Consider the following 24,756-nt stretch of genomic DNA (forward strand, 5'->3'; position numbering starts at 1 on the left):
TTTCAGGCTATTGATTGCTCAATACTGGAAACCATTCTTTGCAAGGATACTTCCAAACAAATATGGGATTCCATAAAGAAGAAGTATCAAGGAACAATGAAGGCAAAACGAATGAAGCTTCAAGCACTCCGTGGTGAGTTCGAGACTCTACGTATGCAAGGTGGTGAGTCAGTAACAGATTATTTCTCTAGGACGTTGGCTATCGCAAACGAAATGCGAATTCATGGTGAAAGACTGGAGGATGTTACCATTATTGAGAAAATACTTCGCTCAATGACAACAAAGTTCAATTATATTGTTTTCTCCATTGAAGAATCCAAAGATATCGATACTCTTTCTCTTGATGAGCTGCAAGGCTCTTTGTTGGTTCATGAACAAAAAATAAACCAACCGGACAAGGATGAAGTAGCATTGAAGGCAGCAATGTCTTCGAAAGGTACAAATCAGGAGAAGGTCAAATGGAAGGGAAATAATTGGCACCAGAAGAAGGAGAAGAGCAGCATTGCAGATTCCTAAGAAAAAAAAGGATGCGACAAGTCTCAAATTGAATGCTATCGATTTGGACACTATCGATCTGAGTGTCACATCAATTTAAATAGAAAGAGTGGTGGCAGATCTAATTTTGTAGAAATGAAGGAAGATGTGGAAACAAAGGGAGAAAAATAAGAGATTTCACTTTTGATGGCATGCACTGCCAAAGAGAAAGCTTTAAATGATGTATGGTATCTCGATACAGGCTGTAGTAATCACATGTGTGGGGAGAAAGAAACATTCTCAGAGCTCGATGAAACTTTTCTAGATACTATGAGATTTGGAGATAATTCAGTGGTCTCTGCCATGGGAAAATGAAAGGTATAAGTCAACTCCATTCATACCATCAGTGATGTGTTTATGTCCCTGCGTTGAAGACAAATCTACCAAGCGCTGGGAAACTTCAAGAAAAGGGATATGAACTTAATATCAAAGGTGGAGTTTGTAAGATACGAAATTCTTATTTGGGGTTAATCGTACAGATTAACATGTCATCAAATCGCTTATTCCCTTTATATCCTCACAACTCCACAAAATCTTGTCTCTTTGCAAAAAGTTAAAGGGGATTCCTGGAAGTGGCATTTTCGCTATGGGCATTTAAATTTTGGAAGCTTGAAGTTTCTAAAACAAAAACAATTGGTGTTGGGTCTTCCAGAGCTTGAATCTCCCAATGAAGTATGTGAAAAGTATGATGTTAGCAAGCAACACCGTGAACCATTTCCAAAACGTAATTCTTGGAGGGCAAAAAAGGTGCTGAAGTTGGTGCACTCAGATATTTGTGATCCGATAAGTCCTACATCTAATGGAGGTAAACACTATTTCATTAGCTTCATTGATGATTATAGCAGAAACACTTGGTTTTTTTCTTAAGAGAAAAGTCTAAAGCATTTGAAACTTTTAAGAAGTTTAGAGTGCTTGTTGAAAATGAAGTAGGTTGTCAAATTAAGTGTTTGCGGACTGATCGAGGTGGTGAATATAACTCACTAGAATTTGTAGAATTTTGTGAGAAACATGGAATTAAAATGCTCATTACCGCAACCTACATACCTCAACAGAATGGTCTGTGTGAAAGGAAAAATCGCATAATTCTTGATATGATGCGTAGTCTTTTGAAGAGAAGTCACTTACCAAGAGACTTTTGGGCAGAAGCAGTTCGTTGGAGCGTTCATATATTGAATAGATGTCCTACTAGCTCTATTCAAAGTATGACACCCATGAAGCTTAGAGTAGGCATAAACCAAATGTTGAGTACTTTCAGATTTTTGGGTGTATATCATATGCACATATTCCAGATGCGGCAAGGAAGAAGTTGGACTATAAAGGTCAAAAGTGCATTTTCCTTGGTATTAGTGACAAATCAAAAGCTTATCGCTTATTCAATCCTATTACCAAGAAAATAGTTGTTAGCCGAGATGTTATTTTTAATGAGGAAGTAATCTGGAATTGGGGCGATAATAATTCGTTTCAACATATTCCAGTTTCTGTTAAAGAAGAGGAACCAGAACGACCTTTGGAGATCAGTTCACAAGCAAGTCCAATTGTACAGGATGCTGAAAGTGTTGAACATGAATCAGGTAGTTCTCAGTTCAACAATGAGGGGCACCAAGATGGTTGGAAAATTATGATGTATATGGGACTAGGAAATCTGGAAATACACTAAGTCATTTTTCTTTATTTTCAAATTGTGATCCTATATCTTTTGCTGATGTTATTAAAGACCTGAAATGGCAGCAAGCCATGGATGAGGAGATTAGATCAATTGAAAAAAATGATACTTGGGAGTTGACAAATCTTCCAGAAAATCAGAAAACCATTTGTGGCAAATGGGTTTACAAAACAAAATTGAAGGAAAACGGAGAGGTCGACAAGTTCAAAGCTCGCTTAGTAGCAAAAGGCTACAAGCAAGAATATGGTGTTGACTATGTAGATGTGTTTGCTCCCGTTGCTCGTTTAGATACCATCAGATTGGTGATTGCTTTGGCTGCTAAAAAATATTTGGAAAATCTATCAGTTGGACGTGAAATCTACCTTCCTACATGGTGAACTTCAAGAAAAGGTATTTATCGAACAACCTCTTGGCTATGTGAAATTTGGTGGTGAGAATAAAGTGCTTAGCCTGAAAAAGGCTCTATATGGACTAAAACAAACTCTAAGAGCTTGGTATAGTCGCATAGATACTTATTTTTTAAAGGAGGGATTTCGAAAGTGTCCATATGAACATACTCTTTATATAAAAAGGAAAGATGCAGGGGTCTTAATGGTGTGTTTATATGTGGATGACTTAATTTATACCGGAAGTGATGTGTCTATGATTGAGAACTTTAAGAAGTCCATGATGGTTGAGTTTGACATGTCCGATTTGGGTATGATGCATTATTTTCTTGGTTTAGAAGTGAATCAATCTGCTGATGGTATTTTTGTTTCTCAAAAGAAATATGTGTAAGATATTCTGGACAGATTCCAGATGAAAAATAGCAACACTGTGAGCACACCTATGGAGAAGGGTCTGAAGCTCGTCAAAGAACCTGAAGGGAGAAAAATGGACAGTACTTTATACAAGCAAATCGTTGGAAGCTTGATGTACTTGATGGCAATAAGGCCTGATGTTATGCATATTGTAAGTCTCATTAGCAGATTCATGGAGAGTCCAAAAGAAATGCATTTACAAGCTGCCAAAAGGATCCTGTGGTACTTGAATGGCACCAGTAACCTTGGAATTCTTTATTAGATGAGAGCAGCTGGGGATTTAGTTGGTTACACTAATAGTGACTATGCTGAAAATCTTGAAGACATGAAAAGCACATCAGGATATGTTTTTATGTTGGGCTCTGGAGTTATTTCTTGGTCTTCAAAGAAGCAACCTATTGTTACTTTGTCGACTACCAATGCAGAGTATGTAGCTGCAATATCGTGTGCCTGTCAAGCAATATGGCTGAGGAATATTCTTAAAGAACTTCATTTTAAGCAGGAAAGACCAACGCCAATCTATTGTCACAATACTTCGGCGATTAATCTTTCAAAGAATCCAGTTGAACATGGACGAAGTAAGCATATAGATGTGAAGTATCACTTCTTGCGTGATCTGACTAAGGATGCAAATATTAGTCTTATTTATTGTAGAAGTGAAGAGCAGGTTGCAGACATGTTCACAAAGCCCCTGAAACCAGTGTCCTTTCTAAAGCTACGCGATCAACTTGGTGTTTGCAAATTAAACTGAAATATGTTTTAGTTTAAGGGAGGGAATGTTGGCAACGTGATCAGACGTGGTTTAGTAGTTAGGTTGTTGCATTTGTTTAGAAGTCATTAAGTTGTTTCCTAGTCTTTAGGCTATAGGAGTAGTGGAGTTAGTTTTTTATATTCAAAATTATTAGGAGAGTAAACGTCTTTTTATTAATAACGTTTTCTATTTAAGGACTCTTGTAACTGAGTACTTAGTAGAATCAATACAGAGAAAATTTCCACACTTGCGAGTCTTTTCTTTTCATCTTTGCTGCAGTTTATTTTCTATCATATTATACTTCGTTGATAATGAGTTACTATAATCATTAAGCTCTAAAAAAACTTCCACACCAAACTTTATTATTGATAATTAACATATTTGAAGAGATAGAGGTGCTTTCTCCCGCTCAAAACTTTGAAGAACTTGGTAAGACACATAAAGTTTAAGAACATTTTCACAACTAGAAAATTAAAACTAGTAGAGAAACTAGAATCAGAAACAGATTAGAAAAAATATACGAAATATTTTTTCTTAAAGAAGAATTGTTGTCAATCTGTGTTTAAAGAATCTTATTGATTCCAACAAACTTTGCAGAAACACGAAGTTACCAAAGTTTAATGAACCAGTGAAGAACAGAAGAACAGAAGAACATAAATTAATTCACAAACCTAAAATCTGTAACACATACCAGAATCTGGAAAAACAGAAAGAAGATCAAGCCCACTGAATGCACAGTGTCCCTTAAGGAAATTATTCCCCTCTAGTATCCGAGGTTTGATTTGGAATATGTCCTCCCAGGATAGAATGATCTCAATCACCAGTGTATTGATACCCAAAACGCTGGTGTCAGCGAGCCACTCAACGACAGTAAAGTACATTTAGAATACTAGATTTAGTAGTAGAAGAAGAAGTCCAGAAATTATTTATTTTAAAATAAGAGGAAATCCCTCAATTTATAGAAAACAGAGGGTGGTGTGAAAAGGTTCTTATTATGCCTTACCGGAAATGTCACAAACCTTTTAAAAGTCACAATCTTTCGGAAAGGTCACCACCTTTCATAAAAGTCACAACTTTTCATAAAAGTAGCAACTTTTGATTAAAGTCACAACGCTTCATAATAGTCGCTACTTGTCATCAAAGTCACAACTCTTCATAAAAGTCGCAACTCTTCATTTTCCTTTCACACATTTTAAAACCCAACAATCCCCCGCATGAATAGGGAATGACTCCAAGACAAAGTAACTGACAAGTATGTGTACTTTACAAGCAAAAATTTATTTCATTTGGATAAGTAGGTTTCCTCTTGGACTTTCCATAGTGAACATATGTCGGATATACTCGATCAATCGGTAAATGCGATATCTTTGAACCGTTGAGCTTTGGTGTATAGCTAGACAACCATCTGTCACATAATTAACCTTTTACCGTTTATGGTTCTTACGATTGTGTTCGTTTCATCCATGAACACCTCCTGGTTTCATAAGTGTATAAAGAATAGGCTTTTGACAATAATTCTCTTTGAAGTGGCTTACACTTCACACCCACATAGGTGATTTCTAACCGTGTTATCGCGTAGATACACTATTTGGTAAAATCTGGTAAACTTAGCAAATCATTAAAAACATTAAGCTTTAGTAACTCATTAACAAACCTTAATGTTGTATCCTTGTTCTTGAGCATTGTCTTCATCATGAGAATGGATTGAGTTTTTTTGACAATGCCGAACCGTCTGTCACAACTCTGTTTTTCTCCTTGAATCTAGCTCTTGGGATCTCCAGTCTGCTAGATAGAGTTACCGCCATGATGCCTTGTCCTAAGCCATAAACTCTTTCCTTTAGATGATCTTTAAACTTTCTCTCTAGTTAGGCCTTTTTTTGTAAGTGGATCCGACACATTATCCTTTGACTTTACATAGTCAATTTTGATAATTCCACTAGAGAGTAGTTTTCTAACGGTATCTTGTCTATGTCCTATATTGCGAGACTTTCCATTATACATCATTCTCCATGCCCTACCTATTGCATCTTGACTATCAAAGTGTATGCATACTAATGCCAATGGTTTGGGCCAAAAAAGAATATCTATCAAGAAATTCCGGAGTCTTTCAACTTATTCACCGACCTTATCTAGAGCACCTAGCTCAGAGATCATTGTAGAGCTAGCGATACATGTTTTTTTTTTCCAAGAGACTGCTCCTCTACCAAGAGTAAATACATATCCACTCATGGATTTCACTTCATTTGTCCGGTGATCCAATTCGCATCACTATATCCGTTCAATACTGCTGGATATTGTTATAATGCAAGACATAGTTTTAAGTATTTCTTAAATACTCCAAAACTCTTTTCATTGTCGTATAATGAGTTCGATTGGGATCACACGTGAACCGACTCGGTTCATTAATAGCAAATGCTATATCTGATCGCGCACACTTCGTGATATACATCATACTTCCCAATACTCTAGCACAATCCAATTGTGAGTCACTTTTGCCTTCACTCTTTTGAATGCAAAGCTCACATTTATTGGAGACTTGACAACATTGAAATCCAAATATTTGAACTAGTCAAGTACCGTTTCAATGCAATGAGACCGCGAATATGCTAAACATTATAGAGTTCTAAGGATTCTGATACCTAAGATCGCATCAGCAACTCCAAGATTTTACATTTCAAACTTGCTTTCTAGCATACGTTTAGTAACATTTATGTCATTAGTGTCTCTATTGATGATCAGCATATCACCAATTATACAAACAAACAATGACCTAGTGATTTTAATGTAAACACATTTATCACTTCCGTCATTCTTAAATCCATTTACCAACATAGTTTGGTCAAATATCTTATGTCATTGTTTAGGCGCTTGTTTTAGTCCATAAAGTGACTTAACAAGTTCGCACACTTTCTTTTCTTTACCAGGAACCATAAAACCCTCGGGTTGTTCCATGTAAATTTCTTCCTCCAATTCTCCATTTAAGAGAGTTGTTTTCACATTCATTTGATGAATTTGGAGGTCATATACCACAACTAACACAATTAACATCCAAATGAATGTAATTCTAGTTACTGGCGAGTATGTGTCGAAAAGATCAAGACCTTATTTTTGTCTTGCTTTATATTTGTCAACAGTTCCATCGACTTTCATTTTACTTTTGAGGATTCACTTTGAACCCAAAAGTTTATTTCCTGAGGGAAGATCAACCAACTTCCAATATGATTGCTCAAGATTGAACCAATCTCACTATTAACACCATCTGTCCAAAAGGATGAGTCTACAGAAGACACAAGAAATGTTACAAAATCATATTTGAAGAAAGTAGATGTCCTTTGACATTTACTACACCTCAGAATCTCTTTATTAAGTACATTATCCTTTTGTTCTTTCCAAGATCGTTTAGACCTTTCACTAGACTACTCAAGTCTAATATTACAGTCCACTGTCTTAGGTCTTATTTTAATCCTTTTAGGAATAGGAACTTGGACTTTGGCTAGACACCTCCACACTTTGAAAAATTTCAAGTTGGATTTCCTTCATTTCCATTTCTCATATGGAATAGATTGTGTCCTGGAAAAACAAAACTTTTTATTGCTTTCTTTATGAAAAGACAACTTTTTGTTGTTCCCTTTTGCAGTAAGGATAGTTCCTCCACACAAGTTTTGTGGTAAACCAGAACTTATAAGTAATGCATTGATCATTTCCTTCAAAGTTCAGTTTTTCTTTTTCATTAGATTGAGGTGAATAGGGCAGCAGTTTGATGGATAATTCCACTTTTCAAACATATTTCTGCAAAATGAGATTTAAACTCTCCATCCATGTCACTTCTTATCTTTTTCCCAACTGATTTTCAACTTTAATATTATATTGTCTAGACGTTTCTATTGCTTCATCCTTACCATTCAACAAATAGACAGTCGTTTCTAATGCTATTGTCAATGAAAGTTACGAAATACTTTTTTCCACCACGAGATGGTGTTGACTTCATATCACAAATGTCAATGTAAATCAATTCTAAGGGATTAGAATTCCTTTCAACAAATTTACAATTTTTATTTATTGCACTCAAAGTTAGACAAAACTTCTAAGTTGATCAGTTTTCCTTACAAGGTATTGTAATTTACATGTCCCAAGTGTTCATGTCACAAACAGTTTGACTCAAGCAAGTAAGAACAAATTAAAATATTGAGTTTGAAAAGCTCTCCGCGAGGTAGCTTTTTCTCACAGATATTTGTTCCTATTTCTTACAATTTTGTATGACACAAACAATGTTTAGAGTCATCACCTTGTCAAATGTCCTTTTCAGTAGGACCTTTCCATAACTTTCAATTTGATTGTTATAGAACTACCCATGAACAAAGTTTCATCAGGTCCAATAAAGGCAATATAGTCCAAATGTTTCTTTTACAAAACATAACGAATAACTATTCACCAATATTCATGTCTATGCAAATACTTTTATTATAATAGACATATCTTTTCATGAAAAATCACAACATTTTAAGTGACACTTTTTCATAAAAGAACACAATTATTTTGAACAAGTATATATATAATTTGGTAGTTTCATACTAGTCACATCATATACTAGTAATAGAGAAACTCAACAACCACAATACCGAATATACTCCAAGAATTTTGTGGGTCTAACATAATACAAAAGTATCATTGAATTTCATATCTTTTGCTCCAAAATTAAATTAGACACCAAGTCTAATTTTATCTTTATCATAAGCAAAGAACCCCCACATTTTAAATGTAACCTCAAAAATATTTTTCAAGTATTTGAAAATAGTTTTTCCACATATTTTCCCAAACTATCAAAATGTCATTGGCAGTATGAAACCTCTTTTGGAAATATTATTCTACAAAATAATTATATTGCTTCAATTCTCTTTGACAATCTTTACATAGTGTCAAAGTTCATTCCATAGAGGCACAAAATCACAAACTCTAAGTCACTGGTATTTTTTCCTCTATCACAAATAGACATACCACTTCGTATTTAGAATACTAACAATAAAGACAAATTTTTTTGTACAATTTGTTTCTATATAACAGTGAAGTTTATAGAAAGTCAAAAGTACAACATTGACTTATTATGTGAAGTTTTCATATTTTTCAAAACAATTGCATAGTCTGATTTATCCAGAGTAGAAACTACAAAAAATTTTAGTCTACAAAAATCAGACACAATCAAATTTCACATGGAGTACAAAACTACAAAAGTTTTTTTCGTCTCCAAGCAGAATTAAACATATTCTTTATCACATAGAAATGTTTTTATTTTCAATAGCCTTCCAACTATAACATTTTGACATACTATTTCATCAAATAAAAATATGCATCTCTCATTTTGCAAACTAAAGAATTTTAAAGACAACACTATTTGCCAAGCAAAATTCATTCCACAATATATGATTTGCAGATCTTTTTCCAAAGATACACATTATAAAAAATCAAAGTTGTTAACTCTTAAAAACTATTTTCCTCCTTAGACAAAATAATAAGAAGATTACCTGGTGTAATCTTTAACCGGAATACCACCACTTTTTCTGTACATTCTCACTTCGACCTTGCTAAACAAAGCACCGAATTCTGGAGAAGTAATGCATTAATCTTCTACTTCCATGATTTGTTTCTCACAATCAGTAGAATACAAGAAATACCAACAGTATAATAATTTCCTTAAGATTGTTGTTCATCTTGTATTCCTAAGATACTTAAAACAAAACTTTGAATAACTTGGTAAGACACAATAAAGTTTAAGAACATTTTCACAGCTAGAAACTTAAAACTAGTAGAGAAACTAGAATCAGAAACATATTAGAAAAAATATACGAAATATTTTTTCTTAAAGAAGAATTGTTGTCAATCTGTGTTTAAAGAATCTTACTGATTCCAACAAACTTTGCAGAAACACGAAATTACCAAAGTTTAATGAACCAGTGAAGAACAGAAGAACATCAATTAATTCACAAATCTAAAATCTGTAACACAACCAAAATCTGGAAAAACAGAATGAAGATCAAGCCCACTGAATGCACAGTGTCCCCTTAAGGAAATTATTCCCCTCTAGTATCCGAGGTTTGATTTGTAATATGTCCTCCCAGGATAGAATGATCTCAATCACCAGTGTATTGATACCCAAAATGCTGGTGTCAGCGAGCCACTCAACGGCAATAAAGTACACTTAGAATACTAGATTTAGTAGTAGAAGAAGAAGTCCAGAAATTGGTTCTTTTAAAATAAGAGGAAATCCTTCAATTTATAGAAAACAGAGGGTAGTGTGAAAAGGTTCTTATTGTGCCTTACCGGAAAGGTCACAAACCTTTGAAAAGTCACAATCTTTCGGAAAGGTCACCACCTTTCATAAAAGTCACAACTTTTCATAAAAGTCACAACTTTTCATCAAAGTCGCAACTTTTGATAAAAGTCGCAACTCTTCATAATAGTCGCAACTTTTCATCAAAGTCACAACTCTTACTAAAAGTCGCAACTCTTCATTTTCCATTCACACCTTTTAAAACCCAACATTCTTATCATTTATGTTCATTTGATTCATCACATTTTAAAGTATAAAAATATCTAGAGAGTTTTTGCTAAAGTTCGATGGAAGTAAATAGAGGTAAACAAAATCCTATTGAAAGCGCAAGCCGAGTCAAATTGAGAAAAAACACCCAATTAGTGATTTGTTTTGACTTGATTTAGTATTTTAAAAAAAATCGACTATATTTGAGTTGATTTGGTTTTAACTTTAAAAAGTCAATTCGAGACCAAACGACATCATATATATAATTTTTAAAATTTATTTTATACATAAAAATATTTTATTTTATTTTATTTACAAATATTTCTTGTACATTTTCGTAGTTTTTATCTTTTAACTTATAATTTCAAGTTTGACTTGAATTTTTGAATGATCCAATAAAGATTATATTCCATAAGTTTTAGCAACTCTAATAAAGCTCAAAACAATTAAATCAATATTAATGCTAACATAAACAAATCAATTTAATACTAAGAATGACAATGATGCTGAATATTTTTTCTTTCATATAGACAATTAAAATATACGTATAACCTAATTTTAGTTTTTTTTATTGTTTAGTCATGTAATTAATACTCATTAGACTTATTTTAGCATGATTCAATATTTTAATTTATGATCATATTTTCAGTATGACTTATTTATTTACAATATCTGTTTTATGAGAAATCATTATTACTTTTTGTTGAATATTTTAGTACCGTCACTTTTTTTTACCAAAGTACCCTCACTTATATCATCTTTTGTGTTATTTTTTTTAAAAAAAACATCTTAGATAATTATATCTTGGTAAGATTAAAAAAATCATTGAAGTACAATTTAATTATATGTTTGTATGAATACTTCATCAAAAAACCCAAAATTGAAAAATTCAAATTTAATTAGTTTGATTTGATTTATTATTAATAATCCGACATGAATGATTTGATTTGACATTTGAAAAAACCTCAACAAATTCAATCTCTTATACACCCCTAAAAATATGTATGATATCATGTTCTACCTTTTTAACTTTTATATGACATTCTTTATAAAATATAAAAAATTAACTGACTTGTAACAATTGCTAAGAGAAATTGAGATACTGAGATGATTTCAAAAAGGTTAATTTTAATCATATAATTTTTTTTTTATTTACATTTTAAAAATAAGTCATTGAAGCGTAGCAATGAAATGGAAATTTACGGCCAACATGGTTTATGGTGCACTGATGAGAGTGTTTCACCCTTAACCAGAGGTCTCGGGTTTGAGCCCTGGATATGGAGAAAATCCATGTTGGAAGCGCCACCCCCAAATGGGTCCTGCAAAGCGCGATCCGAATTTAATCGGAACTCTAATGTGGACTCCGAACACCGAAGAAGCACTTTAATAAATATATTTGATTTTGATCGATTCAATTAAAATATTAGTGTTTGTTCTATTATACAACAAAGATCACATTTTTTGAATGAAGGAAAACCAAAAAAATAAAAATGGAAATCTACCACATCCCACAAAAATTACATTCCATTTTTTAAACATTTGTGCGTGTGGGGCTTTGGAAAATGTCTAAGTGCCCTTTCGAAAAAACCCAAACCATTTTCAATTGAGGTGGAATTTTTCTTCCTTATCCCGGAATATGGCGGATGTACTCAGAAATGGAGATGCTGAGGATGTTGCTGTAAAGCTTGGAGCTTTTGAACAACAAGCTCTCATTCATGACTTCTCAACTTCTGCTTCTGCTCGATTCAACGCCACTCTCAATAGCCTGGTTGGTTGGTTCGTTAATTTTTCACCATTCATTTTAAACCTCTTGTACTGTTTCTTGATTTCTTTTGTGCTTACATGTTAATTAGTTTTTGAAAAGAAAAATGGAAGAGAGGAGGGAAAGATTTGACCTTTACCGTAGGAGGTGAATTCTTGCATTTTTACTATGTTCTTTGCCAACCCCCCCTGAATTTTCATTCTGTAATTGAAGTCCTACCTTGTGTTTGACCATAGATTTTGCAAGTTTATCTGCTTGGCCATGAAATTTTATCAGATTTTGAAAATCTAATTTTCATATTTTTTCCAACTAAATGGCATGAAATCGTGAAGCTTTTTAAATTAGCATCTGTCAGCACCCTAAGGTAGTGGCGGAGCTAGTATTTTTATAAGGGGTTCAAAATCTGAAGAATTAAACACACGAGCTAATCGATGAGGGTTCGACATCTAATATAGTATAAATAGTAGTAATATTTTCTGCCGAAGGGGTTCAGATGTGCTGTAGACACACCTGTCAGCTTCGTTGAACTTGTTCCTTTGACACGTTCCAATCATCAGATTTCTACAGGATGAACCCCCTAATAGAAGGCTGGCTCCGCCCCTGCCCTAAGGAGCGGAGTAGACTGCAACTGGTTTACCAGTTTTGGTGTTAGGTTGGTTTTTGGTCCTAAAAAGCTCACAGATTTTTTGTGCTACTGTTAAGATGGTAATGGGCCCTACGCGGTGCGAATCTGGATTATTGGGCTCTAATCAGCGGCACACTCTTTGTTGAAAAACTATATTGTGCATATAGAAAATAATATTGTGTATATAGGTTAAAACAACTTTTTAGAGATATATACTAAAGTTTTGAACACCATTAGCAAAACTACCAGCTTCACCAGCTCCAATGCAGGTACCCTGGATGGGAAACCAAAAAATAAATAAATTCTGGAACTCTAATGTTTAATGAAAGAATCCTTTCCATAATGATCTGATTTTTTCTGTAAGGATGTTGTGTAACTCATCCAGAGACTTTTACTTCTCAAAATAAAGAGTCCCTAATCCAGAGACTTCCAAATTCAACTCTATCATTTGAATCATCATGCTTTTAGCATTGCACTATAAATTAAGGATACATTTCCTCAGATAGATCAGATTGGTGCAGTGAACCTGTTTGCTTGACCTGATAATTTGAATTCTTTATGGTCATTACTTTATCTTAATTTTTCCGCAAGAACGTAACTGGTTATATCCATATCTCAAGTTTCTGCTTAAAATTTTGGCATTGGAAAAAATCATGTAAAGATATCTAAATTCTTAATTACCTCAAAATGCAGAGTAAGTGGCTGGTGGCTGCAGTTTTTGGTATAATCTTCCTTTGGAGGCATGACACAGAAGCACTTTGGGCAGGTTCTGGTTCTATTCTGAATGCTGGACTCTCAACTGTATTGAAGAGAATACTAAACCAGGAGCGACCTGTTTCTGCGATAAGATCAGACCCGGGAATGCCATCTACTCATGCACAGTCAATTTTCTATACAGTGATGTTCTGTATTGTCTCAAGTAATATTCTCAGTCAATCAGATTAAGAAAACATGCTTGGTTTAGATAATTATCCATCCTTGTGCATTTGCTTAAGAGTAAATTTTCATTAACCAAACTGGCCTTATCCTTTTGATATCGAAAGAGGCCTGCATGCATTGCAGATAAACTTACAAATCAGGTTCATGAGGATTTTTGTTGTTACCTTGTCCCTCTTTTTTGTTGTAATTTTTCCATTAGCTTGTTATACTTATGCTTTCTATCTTTAGTCTCTTTCTTCTCTTACTATATGTTCCCTTTCTTCAATTGCTGCGAGTTTTTTCACCGGACTATTGCTTATTCTCTTCAAGATTTAGAACTTCCTACAAGGTTTTAAGCAATCAATTAGATGATCTGTACAACTTCTCTCCTCTGACTATGGATATACTAGGATGTGAATGGCTTCTAGAGAGGCACTCATGCACCGCTATATATTGTCATACCAAGGTTTTAGGGCAATGTCTAGGTGTATCTGAGAGCTGTTCAACCATCATGGACCTCTAGAAAAAATCTCTTGTAAATTTGATATTTTTCTTGCAATACCTACCAGTACTCAAGTCCAAAGAGCTAAGCTACAACAAAGTTCTGTTCAAATTCTTCTGTATCTGTTATCACTTATCAATCTATGTACATGCTTAAGGTTTTGTAGTAATAAACTACTTTTGTAAAGAGTGTAGGAAATGCACTAGCCAAAGAAAGTCATTTCGGCAGCTGTCCTGAATGCTTGATATGGATAGAAAATATATGACAAAGAACAGTTTGGGTTAGTGATTATGTGAGTAAAGTGCTAACATTTCTGGGTTGTCCGTACATTTTAACCCAGCAGATTCTAATCCCTACTCAGGCCTAGAGAAGTGAGACTGCATATGCACTCTCGCTTTGCCTTATGTGATAGCTGTATGTGATTGTATTGCACATACCTAAACTTTGTGATCTCTTAATGACATTGAAAATGGCGCTTTAGCACGTCTATTGTGCCTGTACAAGTAGCTCTCAAATTAATGTTGTCATGATGTCCTATGGTAACTTGTGTGCTTGAATAACCTGTCTGCTACTAATACGCATCTGCACAAGTGCTCTGGTGGGTATTGGTTAAGATTCAATTGATTATGCCTCAAATTTACCTTATAGCCATGTGATTTTTATTTGATGAATAAGATAACTAGAAAAGACAGGGAGTTTGCACGTTGTTTGACATTTCAATTTTCCTTTTCTCGCTTCTTGAATTTTCATGTGCAGCTATGCCATTAAAGACTCTTCATACCAACGTCTAATATCATCTTTTTCTTTTTGTTTTGACACAGTGGTAGAATATTTCGGGTTAAATGGAATCACTGCAGTCATTAGTGCACTTATCTTTGCAATTGGCTCCTACTTGGTAAGTAGACAGCTTGCAGAATAGCAGTTTGGTTTATTTCCCACCCCCACCCTCTAGGAGGATCAGTAGTGTTCCCACTTACTATCTAGTGTGACTCAAACCCTCAACCTACCGGTTGATGAGGGAGGCGCTCAACCCCTTGGGCAAGCTTCGCTTGTCAGCATTATGGTTTCTACCTTTATTTCAACTGGTTTTCTTCACAAGACCTTAGTTTAGTTGTGACTATTGTAACCATACATTGATCTGCTTTTTCGTTGTGTTTGTGCAGTCATGGCTACGGGTTTCACAACAACTCCACACGACCAGTCAAGTAGCCGTAGGTGCTGCACTGGGATTCTCTTTCTCCGTTTTCTGGTTTTGGTTGTGGGATGCAATAGTCCTTGATGCATTTATATCCCACTTGTGGATTCGGATTCTTGTTGTTCTTGGCACGGTAGCCATTTGCGTTAGCTTTCTCCTTTATATGTTCCGATACTGGGTTCTTGAGAGAAACTGATTCTTTATATAGTGAGAAAGTACACACTCATGATTCTGGAAGTGTTTGATAACAATTCTAGAAGTGGTTATTGGCAGGAAATTACACCCAATGACCTTGGAAATGATTGGTTTTGAACTTTTGACCTCGCTTGTCCATGGGTAAACTGCCAAAAGTTAAGCCCATGGACAAACACCGTCAAAAGTTCAACATCACTTGTGTGCATTGCTCTGCAAAGTCGGCATATCTATTTTCTTTTTTCATATTTGCTTTTGATATTTTTGGGTTGCGGATTGACTCAAGAACGCCACATATCATCGTCATAAAAGAATGCACTAGATTGAGCCGGACATATGTTAACAGGGCCTAAGATATTAAAAATAAGAAATAAAAGTAATCTTGAGTGGATCATATTATGAAATTGTAGAAAATATAGTTTCTATTTTCATTAATGACTATAGAGTAGATTAACTTATACAATATCTACCCATATCGATTAAAGTTAATTTTTTTTATATAGGACGATAATCCAACTAGATTTCTACTTCAGACAAAAAGAATCTGAATTCGGCAATCAGTTTGATAGTTGCATAATTGATCGTCTTTTATCAATAACAAGTGCCTATATTGTGATTTGTGCTATGCACCAAATCTAAAATCGTACCATTACCATCGTGTTACTATCATCAATAAGATTGTGGTGAGATAAATAAGATTCTCTCACTCTTACCTAAAGATTTCGAATTCATAATATAAAATTAAAATTAGTGGATACTAAGATATGAACAAAAATATAAATCCACCACATCTAACAAAAATGGTTTCCATATTTTTGAGGAACTAACGATTGCCACTTGTTATTAGTTATTATTGAGTTCAAACAACTATTTAGTAACCTTGAAAATTCTCAAAATCTTCTAGACTCTGAGAGTCGTCGTCCTGTTACATTTCTGCCTGTGGGGCTTTTGTTTTCAATTAGAGAAAAATTCCAACAATGTCTACTGCAACTGCCCTTGTTATTTCCCCCTTTCTTCGTTTTCCAAAATTTTCCAATTCTAAATTGGATTTCCGTCGGAAGTTCGCTTCTTTTTCTCTGTATACAAGACACAAATCATCTCCATTAACTATTGCTAGAACTCGAACCACCGCAGAAGATGAGGCGATGGGTGTCAGTTTTGAAAAAGAAGAAGTTTTCGTTGATGGGTCCTCGAGTTCTGCTTCCGCTGGACTTAACGCCACTCTCAATAGCTTGGTTCGTTCAACTTCTTTGTACAGTTTCTTTATTTGTTTTGTGCTTACATGTTAATGCACATCCTCCCTGCTTAATAAATAAGTGAACGACAAGACCCGAAGGTGGTCCAGTGGTTTGGATTTGAAACTTCCATGTTAGAGGTGTTAAGTTCGAAACCCTTGCTTAGTGCGGGTTATCTCGCCTATGTGGTTTGCAAGCTATTGCATAGGAGCATGGTTTACCCTACGTGCAGCTAAAGGGTAAAAATAATAAGTGAACGACAAGAGGGACATTTTTGGTTCTTAGCTTGGTTTTTAATTTTATGACTTTGGTATTCGTGTAACTTTGTCCACCAAGGCTGAGATAATTGAGAAGAATCACTTAGTGTTTTTGTTTGAACCTGAAACCTCATGATTCCCAACCATTTCATTCACCACTAGGTCATACCCTTGATTGTGGTTCTTTGCTAGAAGAAGGACTCCTAAATTTTCATTCCTTGTTTTGGTGTCAGACTTATATAAGCACCCTTACCCCATCTCCATGAAGTTTTACAAATCCTTTGAAGCTCATAATTTTTGAATTGAATGTTTCTAATACAAGGCTAATTAATTTGCTAAAGGATGCTGTTGATTAGACTTATAAAAGAGTTGAAGTGTTACGTAAGTAAATTGTCAACTTATTTGGCCTTTTCTGCTTATCACCGAAGTTCAAGATGAAATTGCTAGTAGTAGGCTACGGCAATGCTAAGATTTGAGGCTATAATGAGCACATACCGCATATATACAGAAAAGTATTATGAAGCATACTTGCTATGTGTTTCACTTTTACTATCCTGGAGTTCTTCAATTCAAAAGACCTTTTAGTCTTAAGCATGTTAACTTGGTGTTGTCCTGTACCATCCTGGCGTCTATAATTTTAGAAGACCTTTCAAATTAACCTGATAGTCCTACATTTGCAGCCGTACTGTTGTTCATTTTATTGCTAACCCTTGATTCTTAAGATGAGCTAGGTATTAAGTTCCAGTTTTCCAGAACAAGTGAAATTGACAATTTTGGAATGTATTGATTGTTGCAAATAACAGGATATTAAGAATCTTTAATTTGCTTCTGTCTTCATCCTTGGAAGTAAACTGCAGCTGGTTTACCAGTTTTAGTGTTAGGTTGGCTTTTGGTCTTAGAAGCTCACCTTTCTTATGCTAATGTTAATCTGGTAATTTTCAGGTCACCTTCGGTGCCATCTATATTCTCTTACCCTTTATTTTTGTTAAATGAGAGAATACCTTCCATAAAGATCTCAGTTTTTCTTTCAATGATGTAATGCAACTTACCTGGAGACTCCCAAATTTACTGTCGTTTGAATATCATGCGTTTTGACATCACACTATAAATTAGGATACATTTCATCACCATGATCAGATTGTTGCTACTGACCTGCTTACTTGACTGGAAAATTTTGGATTGCGTTTTGGTGACTTTACTTGATCTAATTTCTTTGCAAGAATGGTACTGGTTGTATCCATCTCTCAAATTTCTGCTCAAAGTTTTGGCTTTGGAGAAAAATGTTGTAAAGATTTCTAATTTCTTAGAAACTAAAGTGCAGAGTAAGTGGCTGGTGGCTGCACTTTTTGGTATAATCTTCCTTTGGAGACATGATGCGGAAGCTCTTTGGGCTGCTTCTGGTTCTGTTCTGAATTCTGGGCTCTCAACTGTATTGAAGAGAATTCTAAACCAAGAGCGACCTGTTTCTACGATAAGATCGGATCCTGGAATGCCATCTTCTCATGCGCAGTCAATCTTTTACACAGTGACGTTCTGTATTGTCTCAAGTAATTTTCTTAGCTAATAATTGCGCAGATGGATAAAATATAATTGATTTAGATACTCTTCATCCTTTAAACTCTAAATCTGTCAATATGCATTTTACGTAAGAAGAGTTGAATACTTCAAGAAGTGAAATGGCCTTGTCCCTTCGATTATGATCTAAAGAGGCCATCCTGCAGTGAAGATAATACTATAAAATGGGTTCATTTGGATTTTTGATGTTACCTTGTCAATTCTTTTTAGATAAATTTGTTATCACCTTGTTCTGCATAATCTTTCCATCTTTGGTCTCCTAGGATGTGTTCCTTTTTCTTCCTTGGGTTTGCTGGGCTCTTTTTCTGCTCTCTATCTGTATTCTCTATCAGAACTTCCTATGAGACTTTAAGCAATCAATTAAGTTATTAACCCTGCATATTCTAATTCCTAACTTGGTATAAAGAGGTGGTATGTGTTGCTGAATTTGCACTCTTTCTTCCGTTTGTGTGATAGTTGTAATGTGATTGTGTTGCATATACTTAAACTTTAGGAGATAGTGTTGTGCTTGTACGAGCAGCTCTTCTAATTAAAGTTATTGTTATGTCATATGATAACTTGTGTCCTTGAATAATCTGTCTGCTACAAGCGTCTGTCTTCACAAATGCTCTGACTGGCAAAGATTCATATTGAATTGATTTTGCCTCAGATACACCTTCGAACAATATTGTTTTTCATTTGATGAATAGGATTACTAGAAAGGACACAGGTGGCGCTCTTCAAGTTTCCTTTTTCTTGTTTCTTGAGTTTCTGTGTGCAGCTATGCTATTTAAAACTCCCCATAGTCCATAGTACACTCCATACACAACCTCTGATACATCTTTTCTTTTTGTTTGATTCAGTGGTAGAATATTTTGGGTTAAACGGAATCACTGCAGTAATTAGCGCACTCATCTTTGCAATTGGCTCCTACTTTGTAAGTCTACAACTGGACCTTCATTTAGTTGGTTTTTGTCTGTTACTTTCATATGCTTGCAGAGCAGCAGTTCGGCTTTCACCTTCTTTCAATCGATTATCTGCACAAAACCTTGGTTTGTTTCAACTGTTGTAGCCATAAATTGACCTGCTCTTTCCTTGTGTTTGTGCAGTCTTGGCTACGGGTTTCACAACAATTTCACACAACCAGCCAAGTAGCCGTGGGTGCTGCACTGGGATTCTCTTTCTCCATTTTCTGGTTTTGGTTGTGGGATGCGATAGTCCTTGATGCATTTATTTCACACTTGTGGGTTCGGATTGTTGTTGTTCTTGGCACAGCAGCCATTTGTGCTAGCTTTCTCCTATATGTGATCCGATATTGGGTTCTTGAGGAGATCAACTTATACTACTGAGAAACTACACACTAACATTGAACTTTCATATAGAAACTAACAAAACAAATTAAAGCTTATAGTTTTATGAGAAAATTCTTCTCAACTTTGCTCATTACTTTTCATTAGCTAATGTGGAACTCAAAATGGTTATAAATCAACAACAGTTACCCAGCTCTACAGTTCGATTTGAATAGGAATTTTGTTGTCTTTATAGTCTCTACTATAACTGCTGCTCCTATTAGTTATAACTGCTTATATTATTATATGTAGTTTTATAATCCATTTTAACTCAATCCGTCCAAATCTGCCCATTTCCCATCACTAAATACAACTTAATATGAAACTATAGCTTCATAAATGTAATTAGAACATCAAATTAATAGTAGTTTTCAAGAAACAACATGAGTATTGTTTTATACTTTTAGTTATTATCCCACCAAAACTGTTTTTGAAGATGATCAATCACTTTCTTGTCAATTTGGAATGCTTTAGTGAGGACATCATCATTAATTGGTGGATCTGACTTCTGAGCCAAATACTGTATTTGAAATTGTGAGAACTCCTGGATTTTGGTTGTTCAGACCAGCAACTACGAAAACCACAACACAAGCACTCCTTTTCCATTCATTCTATCTAAGAAAAAGAATTTAGCATAGACCACGACCCCCCCATCTTTTCATTTCTTTATCTATATGAAACCAAATGGGCGAGTTTTTATACTCGTGTTATAGCTGCTAAAAAGCTATTTCGCATCTTTTAGAATGACACAGCGAGTCCAGACTAGCCTTCTGGACTGAACCCCCCATTCACTTGAGTAGGCCTAGATAATTTCATGTGTGAAGCATAGTGAGAGTGACACAGATCTCCTTTTTTCAAATAGGGAAAGCAAATCCTAATCATTAGGTAAGACGGGGTGGACGAAGACCGAGACTTCTCTAAGATCCGATTCGATGGTATATCCCTCTTCTATTGTTCTTAGACGGATCTCTCACTCTTGATGAAGAAAAAGACTTCAGCTTTAAAGATCCGATCTTGTCTTCACTCACCGATTCCTTTAATAAGAGGAATGCCGGTGTTGTTGGAATAAGCGCTGCTATTGAAGACGGTCTTAGAGAAGGAGCTGCTAAAGCAACTGCCAAATAACTTTCCTGTTGATGCTACAACACCGCTCTTGCCGCGAAAAAAGCGTCTTAGCTTGCTTTTCTTTCAGAGTGAGAAGGAACTTTCTCTCTCCTATGCCCTCATCACTAACCATTCCCCTTATCTTTGCATTTCTTGATCGGTCGCTCAAGAGACTGACGTTCGGGCTCAAGTTCGAATTAACTGAATATTAATCATAGAGGAATGGGGGTAGAATAGAAAATGGGGGTCTAGGGCAAGAGTATTATACAAGATACTTAAATGATTACTTCAATTTGAAATATACTTCACCCCGTGCATCCTTTGGTTGTGAGCCCCGCCTAGAGGGAGGCGCTAAGGGAAGGGCGTATTTGTGGTACCCCTAAGAGACCTTTTTCCTTTCCTGCTGCATCTCGGGTGAACAAATAGGCGTGGGGAAGAGTGAGAGGGGGGGGGGGGCTACGAGCCCTCTCTTGTTGTTGTTCCCGGACCACCCATCCCTTCCTTCCCCTTCGCCCGGCCCGGTGAGATCAGATTTATAGAACGAAGTGAAGTGATAGGAAGAGAAGACTGCTGGCGGGTGGAAATAGAAAACAACTAAATGACTTAGTCTTGCCTTCTTCTTCCTTTATGGATGGAGAGAGGCCCCTTTAGCTTCAGGGGGAAATTCCTATGTCTTTCTTTCATCCTCTCTGTCTATGGCCTATGCCAATTGGTCTTATTCGGATGAGTTGCATTTCGTTTTCCTTTTGTTAGTTTATCAGTCAGGGCCAAATCGCCCCCCCTATCAAGCAAGAAGGAAACGGCTCTTCCCACGGCGGAGTCACCATTGACTCTATTTATTATTATGGTAGCCTAGTGCTACTCCTCCACAGAAGACTTGCTACGAATGCAATTGCATTAGTCTTTGGGCCAGGGTTAGAAAGGATGAAACAAAGATAAAGTCTTCCTTTAAGAACAACAAGAACCTTTGTTCCTTTCCTCTAGGATGTGTATGAGGTGGATTGAGACCACGTCAAGCAAAATCAATTATGGATGAAATTTCTAGAATGAATCCTCAAATTAAACCCATTAAAATAAACAAGGAATTAATTAAGCTAGCTTAGCTTCTTAATTAATTACCAAGTCTTTCATGATTAGTTTATAATAAACCAAAATCATGATCAACTTTTCTTCAACAACTATAGAGACTGATTAATCTCCCCGGGTCATTGGAAATGGTCAATATTAATTAGCTATAAGAAAAATACCAAATAAAAACGGAGTAACAATAAGTTAAAATTGGAAAATTAGATAAGGTAAAACTTTCAATAGTACTTTACATATATGCTTTGAGATGTGAGATGTATATGATCAAAGTATAATACATGGAAGGGTTATATTTTTTTACCAATTCAAACTTCCCTTTATTTATCCAATTTCTTCTTCTATGACCGGTGTTTGATATCCGTATTAGAATTTCGATTAAATCTGAATGATTTTCTCCTAGACCTCTGATTAAGGATATGACAGTCTTACCACTGTACCATAACCTAGTGGATCAATTTCTTATTATTATACTATTAATTGTATTGTGTGTTAATGGGCTCTTGATTGATAAACACATGTGCGACAAAAGAATAGCATTGCTACACAACTCCTCGTACCATCAATTTAACAAATTTTATTTTAAGAATTCAAATAATTTACACTGAATTTTAACTAATTAGTGGTGGCTCTCAAGTCCTTTGTACTGGGAAACATACATAAATAATCTCACTAGTTTATGAGCTAATTATTTAAATATATTTTAGTCTGCAATATTATGTATCTTATCAAATTTTGGAGTGTTCAGATACATGTATCTCGGGATACTTGGGGTCAAAATTAGGTATAATTTATTCTAGATACATTATATCCAAGTGGATTCGCATGTATATGAGATACATAACAAATCTCGCTTGCCTCCCTCACTTCTCTCTAATCTCGCTTGCGAATCACATGTATCTGGTGTGTATCTAGTGTGATTCATGTATCTGGGATACATAACAAATCTCTCTCACATCCCTTCCCATTTCGCTCTCCTCTCTCCTATTTTAGTGTATCTAGTACAAAGTACATGTATCTGAGTGTATCTTTCTCAATATATGGTAGGAAACTCTTAATTGATAGTACGTAATATTTTGAAAGTACGTGTAATAATAATAATATATATGGTAGCGAAGTATTTATAATTATATAGTTCTCCTTTGTATTAACCAATAACCATTGCCATATCATGCCATGCATTAATTATCTGCTTATTATTTTCATGGTTAAAGTTTCTATCATCATATTCTACTTCTTTTTTCTTCCACATCCAATATTATAATCATAACCATTTCCAATAGTAAGTCCTCCACAAATATGATTTAGTCTGTAATAATTATATGTAGTTGTTATAAACTGTTTCTTATATCTTCTCATAAAATTATAAGATTAATTTAGTGCTTATAGTTGTTGACCCACCTTCACAACTCATGAAATCTTCAAAATTTTACTACTACCATATATGACTTGGTAATTGTGCAGAACTAATTCACACTTTGTTTAATTAGGGAAACTTTTAAGACTAATTCAAATAATATTTTATCTATAAATAGGGATACCTCTCTTATCAAATTATAAATCACATACAAACAGAGAGAACAATAATAAATCAATTTTTTTAGAGTTAATTTCTATTTAGTGATGGCTCTTAAGTCCTTTGTATTAATCATTGCCATATTGGCTGTGGTGACTTCAATAAGCCATGCATCTGATCCTAGTCCTTTACAAGATTTTTGTGTTGCTGTTAATGACACTATGACTACTGGTAAATTATCAAGCTACTTCAACTTATTTCAATAATAATTGTAACACAACTAGTTTTGTAATGTTCTTATTATAATTCCTTATATATATGATGCAGTTTTTGTGAATGGAAAAGTATGCAAAGATCCAAAAGTTGTCACTGCAGATGACTTCTTCAAATCAGGTTTAAACGTAGCTGGAAATACTTCAAATAATGTTGGATCTGCTGTAACAGCTGTGAATGTCAACAACTTACTAGGACTCAACACTCTGGGCATTTCTTTAGCTCGTATTGACTTTGCACCATATGGTCTCAACCCACCACACACGCACCCTAGAGGAACCGAGGTGCTTACCGTCCTTGAGGGCACACTCTATGTTGGTTTTGTCCTTTCAAACCCTGGTCCAAATATGAAGAACAAGCTCTTTACCAAGATTCTACATCCTGGAGATGTGTTCGTTTTTCCAATAGGTTTGATTCATTTTCAGTTTAACGTGGGAAAAACTAAGGCCGTTGCATTTGCTGGACTTAGTAGTCAAAATCCAGGAGTCATCACTATTGCAAATGCAGTATTTGGCTCTGACCCACCCATCAATAATGATGTTCTCGCCAAAGCATTCCAAGTTGATAAGAAAGTTGTGAATTATCTCCAGTCACAATTCTGGTGGGATAACAACTAAATTAGTATAAGCCAGATTATGGTGCTATAATTATTAATTTGTGTGTTCTTTATCTTGTAATCGTTAACAAACTTCAAGATTATCCAGTCATGTTGACTGGTTTTACTTGAACTTTGTATTATTAGATATACTAAGCGAGATATATATGTTATTCTTGTGTTATAATAAAATGGCGTTTATTGTTTGTTGTTATAAAAAAAGACATTTTGGGGTTCAAAATCTTGGTGAGTAGTTTGTTTTTCATATTTAGTCCAATGTTAGAAAGGACAAAACCAACACACTATGATAAATAAT

The 24,756-nt window shown here is 35.0% G+C and overlaps 3 protein-coding genes across 3 annotated transcripts; all 3 read left to right on the plus strand.

Annotated features, from left to right (window-relative positions):
- The first annotated feature begins 11,856 nt into the window (after positions 1-11,856).
- On the plus strand, positions 11,857-15,520 carry LOC125825223 (lipid phosphate phosphatase epsilon 2, chloroplastic-like). Its single transcript, XM_049504563.1, has 4 exons — positions 11,857-12,048; positions 13,361-13,586; positions 14,909-14,982; positions 15,251-15,520. The coding sequence occupies exons 1-4, from the start codon at positions 11,917-11,919 to the stop codon at positions 15,476-15,478; spliced, it is 660 nt and encodes a 219-aa protein (XP_049360520.1). The 5' UTR covers positions 11,857-11,916; the 3' UTR covers positions 15,479-15,520.
- An 868-nt stretch (positions 15,521-16,388) lies between these two features.
- Positions 16,389-19,918, plus strand: LOC125825219 (lipid phosphate phosphatase epsilon 2, chloroplastic-like). The gene is made up of 4 exons (XM_049504557.1): positions 16,389-16,709; positions 18,288-18,513; positions 19,384-19,457; positions 19,630-19,918. The coding sequence occupies exons 1-4, from the start codon at positions 16,452-16,454 to the stop codon at positions 19,867-19,869; spliced, it is 798 nt and encodes a 265-aa protein (XP_049360514.1). The 5' UTR covers positions 16,389-16,451; the 3' UTR covers positions 19,870-19,918.
- A 3,761-nt stretch (positions 19,919-23,679) lies between these two features.
- Positions 23,680-24,462, plus strand: LOC125825197 (putative germin-like protein 2-1). Its single transcript, XM_049504531.1, has 2 exons — positions 23,680-23,803; positions 23,900-24,462. Exons 1-2 carry the CDS (start codon positions 23,680-23,682, stop codon positions 24,460-24,462), a joined length of 687 nt encoding a protein of 228 aa, XP_049360488.1.
- The last annotated feature ends 294 nt before the right edge of the window (positions 24,463-24,756 follow it).

The sequence above is a fragment of the Solanum verrucosum genome, unplaced genomic scaffold (assembly GCF_900185275.1).
Source record: "Solanum verrucosum unplaced genomic scaffold, falcon-dt-bn FXZP01000113.1, whole genome shotgun sequence".
Classification (NCBI taxonomy): domain Eukaryota; kingdom Viridiplantae; phylum Streptophyta; class Magnoliopsida; order Solanales; family Solanaceae; genus Solanum; species Solanum verrucosum.